This window comes from Cupressus sempervirens, chromosome 11 (genome assembly GCF_028749045.1).
Source record: "Cupressus sempervirens isolate cs-2001-9-10 chromosome 11, ASM2874904v1, whole genome shotgun sequence".
In the NCBI taxonomy this organism is placed as follows: domain Eukaryota; kingdom Viridiplantae; phylum Streptophyta; class Pinopsida; order Cupressales; family Cupressaceae; genus Cupressus; species Cupressus sempervirens.
In genome coordinates, this window is record NC_143128.1 from 381,966,672 (window position 1) to 381,982,767 (window position 16,096).

A 16,096-nucleotide genomic window follows, 5' to 3' on the forward strand; every position below is an offset into this window, starting at 1 on the left:
TATTCAAATTTCCATAATTAACCTTTCTTTTTCTAATCAAAAGCATTCAAAGCATTAAGATATCAAGGTCTGCATGTCAACATTAATCTTTCCCTATCACAATCAAATTTATATTTTGAATTATGTTATATTCCATTTTCTATCATGGCAATGAAATGTTGAATCTATACTGTTAAGTCAAACAACCTAAAAATTAGTTTTGAATACATATCAAAATCACCAAAATATAAACATCACAACTAGTATCCTTTTTAACAACATCTTTTTATCACTATGAGACTAAACCTCATAAGTTTTCTCAATTATGTTAGGAAATCAGGATGTTTGCATAGTCATGTCATATAGTTTCAAAATCAATCATCAAATAAATCCATTACATTGTATTATATTATATCCACACGAAACATCACATCTTACTTACCATTCACCACAACATATCCATCTGATACTATTTTCACAATAATTGGCTTATTACAGTTTACATGATATTGATTTCTATCGTGTAGACCCTTGTCTAATCTTTGATTAAAAAAAAATCATCTACACTATTGGTAATTCTTACAAGGGTAGAATTGATTCATCTTTTCTTAAATATTTCATTATACTAATAGGTCATAAAATACCATGAGTCCATTGACCTAGTTTCTAGGTTATGACATTTTGAACCTTTATTACATATGGTCTTAACTCATCAACCCAATGCAACTAAATAGGCTATTTGACCTAGCAATAACTAAAATCTATATCTCAAGCAACATCTTGTAGTTGATTATTGATAAGTAAATTATCGCTCATGACATACATAGATTCTAAAGCCTTCTTACCCTCATTTTATCATAAGATGTAAGGATAACTATATATACTTCACATCCTCTTCACAAGAAACTAAAACATATCATCTAATGTCCTTGATCTTCCTAAATCCTTATCATATCCATAACATTTAGGGTTTGTAATAAGGTACTAGGGAAGGGCCCTAACACTTTCTCCTCAACAGCGTGCACGTGGGTTGCAAAAGTTGAAGAATTTTGTCACCTACCTCCTCAAAATGCCTCTTTGTCGCCAAAGATCAAGATCGGGATCATGTAGTATGTTTTCTACTCTTGTTTTTGCATTGTTTTTTAAGTTTTTCCATTGTTTTGTAAGTTTTTTCAGTTTTGCTTTAAAATTGTTTATTTATTTAAATTACAATTGGTTTCTTATCAAGAAATGTGAATAATGAACCTCCACATCCCCAGCCAGATCAACAAAATAAAAAAGAAAATTCTCCACAAAATCCAAATCAAAACCCTCCACAAGATGAAAATCAAAACTCTCCACAAGAAGAGCGAGAAATTTTGCAACCTCCAACGATTGGAAGACCTCTCCTGGCACCCAAGACAACATTTTGAATGAAATGGAGAGAGGGAAAAATGAATTAGAAGCACTCATTGGTAGGTTGAAATCTTGTGGACAAACCAATCTTATGAGAGCACAATTGGCATCCTCTCTTGAGTCCATTATGACTCATGTAGCTTATGTTAGTGGTTAGTTGGATATTTGGCATGTTAAGAGGGATGAAAAAAGAAGATATTATGCAAACAAATTATCATATAAAGATGTAAAAAAAAAGAAATAGCAAAAGATAACATTTGTGCATTGTTTAAAAATCCTGGAGAATAAGACACTATTAAACATACAACTAAAAGGTTTCCCATCCATTGGTGCATACATGATGATATTAGAAATAACTTTTGGGATAGATGGTGGATGGTCTTTGATGCCCCTCTCTGTAATAATCACGAGGCTCCAATGTATTTCTTAAAGAAATTGTATTGTGAATTTGTCCTTGGGGAGATCCCCAATTATTTTGATATATTAGAATCTCAAGGTAGAGGTGTGGGGTCATCATTTGAGAAGTCGGGGGCACGTCGTGACCCCAATGTAGTTAGGGTGCCTTTTTTCAAGTCATAGGGTGAGCATGTGATTATTCCTTCAATTGTGAAGGAACATGTAGAGACCAACACCCTAGGGACTATCAATGCTTTGATGTAGACCCTCATTCATTGTGCCAGTCCATTAGTTGAGGAGGAGTCTTTTGTGTGTTGCAGTCACATGTGCACATCATGTGGATCCTTATGCACATTTGGCAGTCATGTTGGAGACAGTATGGATGATGGGCTAGTCACTAATGAGTTCTTGAGTGACACATTTGGCATCGAGACACATGTAAATTACAATTATAATAAACTAATTTGATCATATTTCATATGTATAGTGAATGACTAATTAATTCGCATGTATCGACGTTGTTCAGAATTCAGGGTAAGAGTGTTCATAGCCCTAACATAGATTCCCTGATCCCATTTTAGGTCCTGTCAATGAGTCAAGAGGTATGTATCGATTTAATCATTTAAATTAATACATATATTTATTAAGTAATCAAATGAAGGATTGACAAAAAAAAATTATCCATGTGCATCAATTCTATACTAGACCATCGACATTCACAAGGGATTCTGAGCCTAGGCATGATATGAGCTTTGTAGAGGTACATTTGTTTCATGTTAATTTAATTCATTTGATTATATTTGTTTCACATTTTTGTTACATATAAATTATATTATATGACATGCAATTGTTAACATCTGAGACTCCTCATCTTTGTCAGTCCATCGATCGTGGAGTTGCTGCAGCGATGGTTAGTTCAGAGCCATTTACCAAGGTATGAAAGAATTTTCATAGTTTTAGTTGTTGTTTATAATAGTTAGTATCAAAATTTCAAATTTTATTTATAAGTGATTATATTGATTGAATTGTTGTAGGGCCTTATTACACCCAATCATCTACAAGCCTTTGAGGTGGATGTATAGAGTGACTATTTGATGGCAGTAAGAAAATAATTAATTTTGTGTGTACATATATTTGATTTCAATGTATAATAATTATTGATTTATATCTACTTTGTTTGTATCAGCTCGAGTTACAGAAGAGCCTAAACAAGAGGATGACTGGGCGTGTGAGGAAGACCTCGTCATCCCCATTATCTCCCTCCACATAATGACCAAAGACCTTTATGGATTTTTTTATTTCCCCTCATAGGAAGGAGAAGATATAGTTGATAGACACACATGTATAGGCATTAGTGGACATATGTTAGTGGACATATTCGATATACATTTGACGTATATATGACATTTTATATTTGACGTATGACATATATTTGATGAATGACATTATTAGACTTATGGCATTATTGGTTAATATATGATATGTTTGTTCATGTATGACATTATTGGTTATCATAATATATTATATGTTCACCAATTCAATTAGGATCACCAATCTAATATATATAAAATCACATTTTCACCATATTCACCATTACCAAATAAGACTATCAGTAGCCATAGCTAACAACTCACACTCATTACAAATGCTTTCAATCGTACTTTTAATTCTCATCACAAGATCAAGCCTTAAGGCCTATTAGGCCTTCTTTTACAAACTATTTGGGCCCTATTCCTTCAACAATCTCAAATCCAGAAAGTAGACTTTTATATTGAAATAATATTACATCATATCTTCCATGGTACCTTTCCTTTTCCTAATCACATAATTTCATGTCCATAACAATAACATTAGTCTTCATAAATCCTTGTCACTAATCAATTATCTTCCACAGAATTCTTCAACACACATATAGTGTTACATTCACTACTATCCAACTAACTCAATGCTTTTAGACATTTTATACTAGTTTTCAATTAAACAAATTAAAAAATATACAATGATGCAACTTTGATTACAATCTATTAGTCAACCTTGCAACTTTAATGAATGCATAGATGATTCAACTTTGCAACCATTACGAGTCCATGGTCTCTTGTATTAGATGGACAACATTCTATTTCAACATTAAAAAACACCTTTTGTGAATGATCAGAACAAGTAAGATCTTTTATAACTTTCATAGATAGTTTTAACTATACTCATAAAATCAAACCTTGAAACTTTGTGAATCCAATCTCTCCATTTGTGTTACAGGGCTGAACACATTGAATTAACCTTATTTCATCCTTTCATGCCATATTGATCAAATCCAATCATTAAACCATTAAAAGGCTGAAACTAATGGCTTGTCAATCACAATAAACTATAATGAACAATCATTAATAAAAAAATTATATAGCATATTCATCCAATGTCTCCGGTCAGTTTGTAGATGGCCTAGTTAGAGTCCTCATATCCAACTTATACAAAGATCTGAACTCTCAAAATTCATACAAGCATTTCATTAGGAAATGTAGGGTATTGAGAAATTATAACGCCCTGCCAAGGACCCAAAAGAAATTAACCTAAAGTTTCACTAAGTTTTCCAAACATTTTTTTTCAAGATAATAAACAATAGATATAATATAGAGGAAGCAATAATCACATACATAACACAATCCATAAAACATATTTAATCTCTTAAGAGTCCCATGATGTTGAATCACATTTAAGTTTAATTAATCCTAAATCCAATATATATCAAATCCACATTAAAGAATAACTACAAGTATAGCTCCTTTTAAATAATATACAATTATATCAAATGCCACTTCACAATAATCAAAATGCATAATCATCCATTGTACAAGTCATAAGGTATGAAAAGTTTAAAGAATAATACATCATAAAATAATTTACATCATCTCGTAAGATACCTGAAATCAAATACAATGCAATAGAGTATAACCATCCATCATAGTATACAAGAACATAATGAAAGGTAATACAAAACAAGGAACTCTAGCAATGACATTGAACTATCGAATATCAATGGTATAAGTAAAAAATACTACCACTCAACCTCGTGAAACCTAAATGGTCCACTCCCACCATGCTAAGGAGATAATCTCAAGTCCCAAATAGGATAAAAATCCTAAAAGTCACAACCAACATCTAGGAAAACCTGAAAGCAATCTATCTCAAAGGTACCAAGACACAAATGACATCTAAACCCAAAGGCAACAATGACACATAAGAAATCTACTATGTAAGTGGGCAAGTGTCATCCAATGAGCCAACTCGAAGGTTACCCTGATAGTCTCTCTAGACTCCAACCCCCTAGTGTCTATATGCGGCACCAGTATCCTTTCATACAAACTCTTATATGGATCATTTTCCCAATAGAAACTCTTCTTACACTCTTATATGGATCATTTACCATATAGACACTCTTCTTTTTGTTCCTACTTTGGTTGCATCCTTCCATGTTTGATTGATCAACTCTTTGGTCTTTGGTGTTTTATGCCATTTGTATCTTCAAGTTCAGTTGTTTGGCTTTGTATGCCTCCTAATTCGATGTAGATAATAGTCTTCTCTACCTAGCTAAGATTTAATTCAATGGAGGATCTTCAAACCAGCAATTACTTTTGATAGATCTTTGCAACTTCTACATGTGTCAGTGGTGTTCTTCATGATCATCTTTTGTTCCTCTCTTATGGGACATTCCCTAGTTTGGAGACTTTTTTTAGTCCTTCACTAGTTCTTTTCAAAATTATTTCCATCTCTTTTTGGATTAGGGGTTTTCCCATGTGGTTTTCTCTATTTCTCCTCTTTACAAAGATTTGGCTGTGCTTGGGTACCTCATCAAGCATTGTTATGGGGACCCAAATTTACTTTCATTAGTAGCTTCTAAGTTTTTAGTTACTCACTAAGTTTATCTTAAGGGGGGGTGTTAGAGTAATAAAGTTTTTTCTTATTAATTAAATCATATTGATTCAATTATAAACTCACTTATTATCTGTAGTTTACTTAAGCTAAACTTTGGCATATAATAATTAATTCTTTTTATTAATTATTATCATGCAACCTAAGTTAGTTACTTGTTAGGCTTTTGATCTCCTTTATATAGATGATCTCTCTTTGAAATAATTACATTGATTCACTTTTGATAAATTGCAATCTCTCTTTTTGCTTATCAAGAATGTCTCAACTATGGATCTAGAAATTCCAGGCTCCATAGCTTTTGCTTGTCTATTTCTATGACAAGTGTTTGCATGCAGATGATTCTTGGGAACTATGGGGTTGATCTTTCATTGACTTCAACATACACTTATTCAAAAAAGAAAAGGTGGAAAAAATGGAACAATTCATTAGTCCAATCTTTTTAAGAAGCCTTCTATTCTATTCCTCAAGGGAATAAAAATATTAGATCTATTGTTCTATAAACCAATCTTTGCATCCCAGTTTTAAATTTTTTTTAAAAGAATCGAACTTTAAATCAATCTTTGCCTCTTAATTTAAAAAATATTTCAATTATTCTTCCTTTAAATTTAAAATACCTATTTATCAATGAAATTGAAATTTTTTAAGACCCTTCGAACAAATAGGGGGAAAGAACATACATGAACTTGGTAATTGATTCAAAATAGGGTAGGTAGGTATCACCATCCTTAACTACTCTACTTTCAATAACTTTCAATTTAATTTTGAACATGATTAAGCCCTTGGACAACTTCTTAGGTGTACATGTGGATTGGTTATAGATTCTTTCCTTTTCATAACCAAAGGAAAAATCAGTGGAAACATAATTCATTGAATATCCCACGCCTTGTTAAAAACTAAATATATTACATAGAAATTATATAGCATTGCTTTTACAAAATTATAGAAGACCATATTTCTAAAATCAAATAGGGTGATTTAAAGCTATTCCCATGCATCCTACATGCTTTCTAAAAATTTGATCGTTGTATTTGAAAAAAATGTGTTAGCTATTGTGAATTCCAAAACCTTCATCATTACCTATATTTAGCATTATCCAGTGAAATTGTGAGAAATGGTAAAGTGATTTTTCATAACTTCCCAATGTGGGTAAAATGATTTTAGTCCATTTCATCGTGTCTTACCACATAAATGATCTTTCACATAGGGAGTATAAGGTGTTCCTCTTTCTTTTTACAAAATATACATTAATTCCTTATTGTTTGCATCAATTCTAATGTGACGTCCTTCCTTGCATGGACTTTTTTTCTCCTAAGATATTTCTCATTCTTGAGAGATCAATATCTTTTTTTATAATATCTTGCTTTCTTGGAAGTCTTTGTCTATTACAATTAACCATTATCTTAGTATGCATAATGTGTTTTCTATTCCCTCACCTCTATGATTGAGAGGCAATATGCTTTTCACTTTCTTTTCTCTCTCTAAGGATGCACTTTCATTGGTAGTCACATATCTTATATAGATTTTTGTTTTAATTTAGGGTTTACTCTTGTGCGAGAGGTATGTATCCCTAATCAAAACATCTTCCTTACTTGTAAAAGTATGTTCATCCTAAAAAGTACCCTGTATTTGGGGCTCAAAGTTTTCCATCCTTCATCAAGAGTTATGCCTAGTAACAAGGGGCTAAGGGGATGCATTCTTTTTCTCTTCCCCTTCTTTATATTTAAGATGTTATCTTTTCTCAAGAAATCTTCCTGAAGGTAGATGTCTTGTGGCCAGTATCTCTTTCTATCAAAGGTTTCTTTCCACTTGTCGATATTATTTCACAAGCATCTATTTCTTCGCTAACAAGAGTCTTTACTATTTGCTAAGGTTATGTTATATATTATTGTTTTAATGATATCTCTGATTAGAAGAAGGTAGCACTATTTTATATTCCTTATGCTACTTCCTTATTCATATGTTTTTGTCATAATGAGGGGGGTATGTATGCAACCTCCTTTTACATTATGCAACCTTAATCATCATTGATCCCTAAGGAGAATCGTTTCTTTAGAAATTATCCCACTCACAAATCCCTATGGGGACTATGCTTTACTTATGATTGATCCCTTAAAAGTATCCCTATTAAAGTGATGTTTTCCATGGGACTAATCCCTTTTTTGTAGACTCTCTAAATAGACAATGTTTTCCTTAAGGTAGGTTGCCCTATGATTGCTTTAAAATTTCCTTTAAAATTATGTTTCCTTGGTTATGTTGTGGAATTGGTTGAACTAGATGAACACAAATCCTATACTATTTGACCTATTCCTTTGCATTTTTTTTTAAGGTAGAGTTGAATAGCATAACACAACTTGATAGACCATCAATTTCCATCTTTATGTTGAAATCTCTTCTAGAATGAGTAGAAGTAGCATAATATTTTACCTTCTATCCTTTCTAGTCTCCTCTTCTTTTCCATGAATCACTTGGCATAGCACTACTTGGTAGCCTATTGGATTCATGGTCTTTTTCCTTTTCCATGCACTCGTAACTCTTCCAGCAGGTCAAATCATGGAGTTTTGTGATGTCTTTGACAATGCTCTTTCCCCTTTAATATGACCTAAAGCAATAAATGGACCTAAATCAAACTATCATATTCACCTTCATTTCTTGTGAAAAATGATAATATTTCTTACTAATGCATTGTAATTCTTTTTTCCTCTTCCCATGTGAGATCGTCAAAATTTTCCAAACATTATCTTCCATCATTGCACTCAATGAAATTTCCAAGTTTGACATCTTATGGACTACATCATTTCCAACATTATAGATATGAGTAATTTTAAAATCTTAAAAATCTTCAATATGTTACATGTAGCTAGAATAAATTTATTAGTAGTCCAAGATAAAGTTGATCCTTAGATGAAGGCATTTATAATCCCTAAAGAATCTCTCTCCAAATGGAACTTCCCCACCCCAAGAGTTTTGGCTAGTAACACACTTTTATAAGCTTCTTAAGGTTGGGCCAGTTAGTTATTCCATGCTATACTTTCTTAGTTCCTATTGCTATAATGTCACCTTCAAAATTTTGGACTACTACTCTAGCTTCAGAAGGCTTGGGATTTCCCTTCGTTGCTCCATCAATGTTTACCTTCATCTATCCCAAATTTGGAGCTACCTATTTCACATTATCTATCTCGCTTGATAGGATTAACCCCACAAAGACCATTCACAAACATTGTTCTATTTAATGTTCACATTATCAATTGTAAATAATATAAATCAATATAATTTCTTTTAACTAAAGTATATTCATTTGGATGTTAAATTAAATGACACAATTGTCTAAATGCTTCAAAAAATGATCAAATAGATACAAGACTCATAATGTTAACTTATTAAAAATATAGAAAAGAAAGTGTTTTAGAGTATTTTTAAAAGAAAGAAAAGAAAAGAAATATTTACAAGATATTATAATAGTAGATTGATTGGAAAATAGTGTGAGAAAGAATAATGAAATAGTAGAAGGAAATACATTCTACTCTCAAGGTAAATGTAGATTGAATGGAAAATAGTGTGAGGAAGAATAATGGAGTAGTAGAAGTAAATATACTCTACTGTCAAGGTAAATGTACTCCTCTCTCAAGATTGTAAAGGTTGTATACATGGCCTAATTTCTAACTATTGGCATAACTATTCATCTATAAAAGGTATATGTGTTATAGCTAGCTTTGTGCATTCACAAAAACTAAACTAGGGAAAGTGTAGTAGCTAAACTTCGTGTGATTCTAGAGACCAAACTAAAGTGATTTTCCCCTAAGTATGGAACTTATTTGTTCAAAGCTAAGGTTTTGATTTCTAGGCATTAACAATAATCCTTATTGCACCAATAATAGCTCACTCAAAATGAACAATATTAATGGACACGTCCCAAGAGTCAAATAGTGGTGCACAAATAGGTTAATCATGAATCTAAAAAAGTAAAAAAAAATCAATTAATTATAAATATACATGTCCCAAGAGTCAAATAGTGGTGCACAAATAGGTCAATCATGAATCTAAAAAATAATCAATTAATTATAAATATTGGTACACAATAGATTAGTGCTCTTACCCTACATTTTAGATTTTGATGGTAATTTTAATTGTCTCTATAAGCATATACCTATTTAGAGATTCCCAAATACAATTGACCCACTTAAGTACACTTCCTACTTGCACTATATATATCTGCACTAAATTGACAACATTGTACATATAAACCAATTATTTAGCTATCTATATTTACATTTATTAGTTCCTGCCTAGACTATAGGTTTTGCCCTATTTATACTATTATTACTTTTTTAAAAAATCTAAAAACATTACCAAATGTTAAATGTCTCTTAATATTATTATTAAAATACATATTTTTCACACTTAAATACTATTTTTTTATTGGCTATTACTATTTTTGCTAGTGGTTTAAACATTTTTAAAAATCCATTCAAATTCTTTTATTGCTATGTGAAAGGAAAGTGGCTTAAATAAAAGACCGGCATTTAATTTGACCTTAATCGTTGCATTATATTCATTAAACTTCCACCATATATGCATTTTATTGAGCAGCCATATATGCATTTTATTGTGCAAATTTGCATTTCATAACTAATCGTGATTAAAACTTATTGTTTTTACGAGTTTTAATTTAGCATTTTCAAATTTAATTATAAAATGCATATAGTTAGATGCAAGTTTTTTAACTACATAATTTCTATTAAATATATTTTGATGATTTGATTGGGTGAATCATTTTGGGTCTTATATGCACAGGATTGAAGTTAAATATTTTTATTTGCGAGTAAGTTAGTTTAGATGTTTATACTTTCAATATTCTATTTTTAAGAATTAATTTTTTTCTTTCAACTAAAATATTTTTAAAAATATTATCTACACTTATATTATATAATATTTTAAGGAACACTATTATATATTATTATTATTAAAATATTTTTATTTTTATATTATAATATATATATATATATATATAGAATTTAATTTTATAAAATTTGTGTTGATTAAAATATTTTATATACTATGATACATTTATTATTTTAACATTAAATTTATACTAGAAACTATTAAAGCTAAGGCAAGTACTAAGACATTATATTGCACTTGTTTTATATTTCATACTTGCTTTTTGGAATACTCACAAAGCTTTGGTGTTTTTTGGGTTGTGTCGGAAATAAAACCAGTGTAGTTTTCTCCATTTTCTCCATTATATTTTATGACTCATTTTGCCTTATGGCTTTCTTGTCTTTTATATTATTTGGGCTTTTTTTGTTCATCAATATTGGATTTGCATTGTATTGCAACAACCTTATATATTTTTATAAAGGGTTTGCAATAGGTTTGTATTTATTGTAGGGATTCCATTCTCAATAAAACATCAAAATAGAGTTATACAAAGTTCATATTCTTCAAGTTATGAAAATCCCAAGTCAGAGTGGTGTGTTATGTACTCTCTAGATAAAAATGGTGTTCAACATTATACTTTAGGAGAGGATGTCTACTCTCATTATAAAATTAATAGTACATAATTTTTGTCATTGTATGGAAGACTCCAAACATCTTCATTCTTCTTCTTTCTATAATTTTCTATGTTCTGGGCATTTTTTATATTTGTAGTTACTAACTTTCAGTTTGTGCTACCATTCAATGTGAAGCTCCTCCTTGGCCACGTATCTATTCTCCTCCTTAGCGAGGTACATATTCTTTGACATCTCTTTTTAAAGGAAATATTTTTTAAAGATAGGGCTTTGTTTTCACGGTGAATATTCTAGTGTTTGGCCTATCTTGTAGTAAATTTCATAATTTCTTTCCGCTATATGATTAATTTTTTTCTTGCCTTCAAATTTTTAGACTAATTGTTACGTGTGATATTTTGAGAGACAAATTAGTGTATTCAAATATCTTTTCTCTAAAACATCAACTATGAATATATATATTGAAATAAGTATATACAATTATTTTATTATTGTCTATCTTAAAATAAATTTATTTACAATAATTAATATTAATTTTGTTGTCATAAAATTGTTTACAAGAAATGCATTGGATCTTATCCATACTATTTGTACATTATATTCTAATTACATACAGATTAATATTTTAAAATATATATATGATTAATACAAAATTTGACAAATCAATCACTAAAACAATCATCTATTTTTTCACCAAAAGACAAGTAAAAAGTAAAAGTTAAAAGAATGAAACATATAATAATCCAAAACATTTAAAAAGTCATTTATTCCTTTATGCCATGAAAAGAAAAGAAAAAATAGATCTACGGTTCTATAAACCTATATTTGCCTCTCAATTTTAAACACTTTAAAAATCTTAAATCAGTCTTTGCCTCTTTAATTTCAGAAGTCTTTCTATTCTTCTTTTAAATTTCAAGTACCTATTCGTTTCTTAAAAGCCCTCAAAACAAAGAAGTGGCAGTATATACGCGCGTAACGTGGACATTCATAAAAGAATCCATTCAAAACAAGGTAGGTATCATCGTCCACTTAACTAGTCTACTTCCAATTCGACTTTCAGCAGGATCAAACCTGCCTTGTGCAACTTTTCAGTTGTACACCCGGAGCGGTTACAGTTTTCAAAACCAAAGGACAAATCACTGAAAATCATATTTCCCCGAATCTTCCACGACATGCTAAAAATTAATTATATTACATAGCAATCATTCAGCATCGCTTTTACAAATTTATGCAAAATCATTTCTCTAAAACCAAATTGTCGGTTTAAAACATGCTTCTTGATAATACAATCGCTTTATTTGAAAAAAAAATGGTGTTAGCTATATTGTGAATCCCCCAAAACCCTTGCTGTTACCTTTATTTTAGCATTCTCTGGCGAAACTGTGAGCAGAGGTGGAGTGGTTATCCTAAATCTCTCAATGTGGGTAAACGATTCAATGACCACGCCGCTAAAATTAGGGGTAGATTAATTTTCTAAAATCTTTCAATTAGGGGTTTTTTCATCTGAAATCAGGAAATTAAGATACCCCTTGTTCCTCGTCATTGTCATCTGATCGGGATGACTTGGGAAGCGTGGAATTGGAATTGGACATGGGTATAATTTTGAGAAGAAACGCCATGGAAATGAGGAGCAAGCCCGTGCCGTGCTGTTCCGTTAAAGGCTTTGTGAAGATTATGTACGACAGCAGAAGTGTAACCGCCTTCCTCACAGTTGTCACCTGAAGCGCCATAATTTCATCACGCACGCTTTTAGTGATTGGTGATTTAGTTATTACCATGGCAAAAGACGCGCACATTAACGGTAATGGGGGGATAAGATGCCCCCAGAAACATGAGTGATTAGTGATTTAGTTATTACCATGGCAGTTGTGGCGGCACCGAAGAGGGCGATTAAAGAGAGCACCGACAACTGGCCCACGAAGGTCGCCATGGCTTCAAATACGAGCACGCCATACACGTACAGGTGCTGCATTTTTGTTCAATCTAAACTCTTCAGCACGCCTCTGCTCCCAATTTCATTCCTTTACCAAAATTTTAGAGGGAAATTGAGTATTTGATGTTTACCTGTGAGCAGGAGCTCCAAGCTTTGAATAGCTCGCCCGTTGCAAGCATGGGGATGGCCAACATAGGGAGCCCAATCATTGTTGAACAGAAGAGCATTTCCATCTATTCATTTCAAACCAGAAGGGCAAATTGAATCAATAAAATCATACGTAACTGATTCTCCCTGAATTCTGACCCTACGAAAATGTATAGCACTCTAAAAGAGGGTCTTCACTTGTTGAATATGTGCAAAAGGTTAAAGAGAATCGCACCTGTGAAGTGGATGGATTGATAGTAAATATTGCCTCCTGTAGATTGCCTACAAAGGAATCCATTATTAGAGCTCCACAGATCATTATCACTCCCGCAATGCTGAAATTTGGTGAAGTATGAGCATCTGCAAGGGTGAAAATGATTAAGCCCGCAACAAGCAGCAGAGCAGATATGTATTCATGGACGGGATATTTCCTCCTCAAGCCAGGTATAAAAGCTCCCATCACCATCACTGGAATAACCTGCTCACATATGTTTAAGAGAGATCAGAGATCATTATTCAAACAAAATCAAAGAAACCGCTCTATTCTCGGGCCCCAACAATTATTTCTACTAACTTTCCACTAACAACAATAAAGTGACTGCCCGACAATCGCGCTCTCGTTGTACAGCTAGAGAAAGGAGCGATGGGGAATTTAATTTAATTAAATAATTAGAAAAGCAGACATTCTAGCACTCCAAAAAAAACAGGGCAAGCAACCAGTGCTTGAATTTCTATAATGCTTTTCAATTATTTACCCAAAACATTTACTACCATACATGTGACCGTAAATATAAGATCCAGACTGCCCGTGTAGCCTGTTAGGAAGAGGAAGAACTGTAAATGCAAAGTACCTTGGTTGATTTGAACATGAGCTGAGCAGGATAGTTGAGAAAAGCGAGGGAACCCTTGGTTAGTCCATGGGATCCCATAAGAACGCCCGAAAGCTTCACATATGTTTTCCATGGATTTACAACTTGCTTCATTCTGAATCCCTGCAAATAAATGAGACCTAAGTAGACGAAGCTTTGCACAAATGTGAAGTACCATCCATAGCTGCAACACAACAGCACACAATCTGCTTACAGTCTGCTCAGGTTATCTCATAAAATATACACAACCGACACAAGATATGAGGAAAATACATAAAACAAAGAGCAAGGAGATCGATCTAGAAACGCAAAATGGAACTCGCTAAAGATATTCTCGGTTCAGAATGACAAATACCTGAACTGCAGCCTGCTATAAACGTATTCCTGCAGACAATGTAAATTATGAAGGGCATTAAATATTGAGCACTTTCCCAAAGCTTTGTGAAGTAAATCATGGTCAAAATTCATTGAACCGCATTATCTTAGATTATTTTCCGTTCGAAGTCCAGTAAATCCCTACCCTAAAGTTCCTTCTGCGATGCAAATTTGTTCAAATTTACAGCAATCTCTTCAAAACGTGATCAAACTTTCAAGTATTTGATATATTTCTTTTCTGAAAAATTAGCATACATATATTTTATGCATTCTTCAAAATCAAGAGCAGAAAATCTTAATACACGTATACACTTGAAAACAAGAGCAGAAAATCTCTCCAAAATTATGTTGGGATTCATACAGAGGTAATCATTCTCCAACGCAAATAATGTTTAAATCTGTTCAAACTTATAGTAAGTTTTGGGAAGAATGTTCAAATTTATAGCAAATTCTCCAAAGTACGTCCAAATTTTCACAAAATCCAAGATCATAGATAAAATTACATCCACGCACCTCCTTTAACTACAAAACAAGAGCAGAAAATCTTAAAATACATGTGCGCACTTTTAAAAAACAATAGCAGAGAAACTCTCAAAAAAAATACATGCCGTCATTATCACATGCAAAGAATGCTCAAATTTACAGCAAGTTGTCCAAAATATGATCAAATTTTCACAAAATCGGTAAAGGTCGTTGATAAAATCATATCCAAACACATGAATCTTCCCTCTTACAAAACAACAGCCGGAAACTCTCAAAAAGTAATCCAAGATTCACAGAAATGCAGCCATTGTCCAAAGCAAAGAATGCAGAAATTACCTCGCAGACGCCATTGACTAAATATCCGAAGAAGAATCCGGCAGAGCAAATGAGGAGCTGTTGCCATTTGGGCCTTGTGGAGAGCGTAATTCCGAGCAAAGTGATAGGCTCATCCTGGGGAGCCATAATTTGTGTGAAATGATGAGGGTAGCCTTGGAATGTTTTGAGTTGAGAACAGGGGAAGCAGGCTCACGCCAAACGTGTCGTCACGGCTTCACATATTCCTGTGTTAAACAACTGCACCCAATTAAGGCAAGCCAACGTTGATTCATCTCTACTTATTTATCTTAGCACCTCTCTATCTCCCTTCCACGTGCCAACAACAGCTATTTATATTATAATTATTCTTGCATCCCCTGCCTTTACTTTAACTTTACCTTTATGACTTTTCCACCTGCTACCGTCCATTTTTACCCGACTCAAAATGGAAGGGCGTTATTTTCCACCCTTCCCTTTTTCCTTCACACTAGAACCTTGTTAAGTTTGCTTCTCACATGATGGGGATAGATATTGCACCGAGGATTGGTGCAAGGGTATAGCTGATAGTTCTATGAGGTCATGTCTCTCTTCATACTAAAATAATTATAGAAATATATCAGCAAGCTATTATAGAAAATGAATTGCACGGTGATATATTTTGACCGTGGGCAGCCAATTCAAGAAAGGCATTACTTGCAAGATCATAATTTTCGTGATCAAGGGTGGGAGTGTTACATAATTAACAAAAAATTAATCGGCACTATAAGTAA

General features: G+C 32.5%; 1 protein-coding gene across 1 annotated transcript; it reads right to left on the bottom strand.

Annotated features, from left to right (window-relative positions):
* Positions 1-12,228: 12,228 nt before the first annotated feature.
* Positions 12,229-15,596, bottom strand: LOC149529645 (UDP-galactose/UDP-glucose transporter 4-like). Its single transcript, XM_089808480.1, has 7 exons — positions 15,348-15,596; positions 14,509-14,537; positions 14,136-14,337; positions 13,520-13,762; positions 13,269-13,370; positions 13,063-13,170; positions 12,229-12,922 (listed from the first exon to the last, which is right to left on the bottom strand). Exons 1-7 carry the CDS (start codon positions 15,471-15,473, stop codon positions 12,722-12,724), a joined length of 1,011 nt encoding a protein of 336 aa, XP_089664606.1. The 5' UTR covers positions 15,474-15,596; the 3' UTR covers positions 12,229-12,721.
* Between the last annotated feature and the right edge of the window lie 500 nt (positions 15,597-16,096).

Coding starts and splice junctions, on each gene's coding strand:
- LOC149529645 (XM_089808480.1), bottom strand. CDS start 15,473: ATGGCTCCCCAGGATGAGCCTATCACTTTGCTCGGAATTACGCTCTCC. Junction 14,338..14,508: donor TATAGCAGGCTGCAGTTCAG/GTATTTGTCATT, acceptor GTTGTGTTGCAG/CTATGGATGGTACTTCACAT. Junction 13,763..14,135: donor TCATGTTCAAATCAACCAAG/GTACTTTGCATT, acceptor ATATGTGAGCAG/GTTATTCCAGTGATGGTGAT.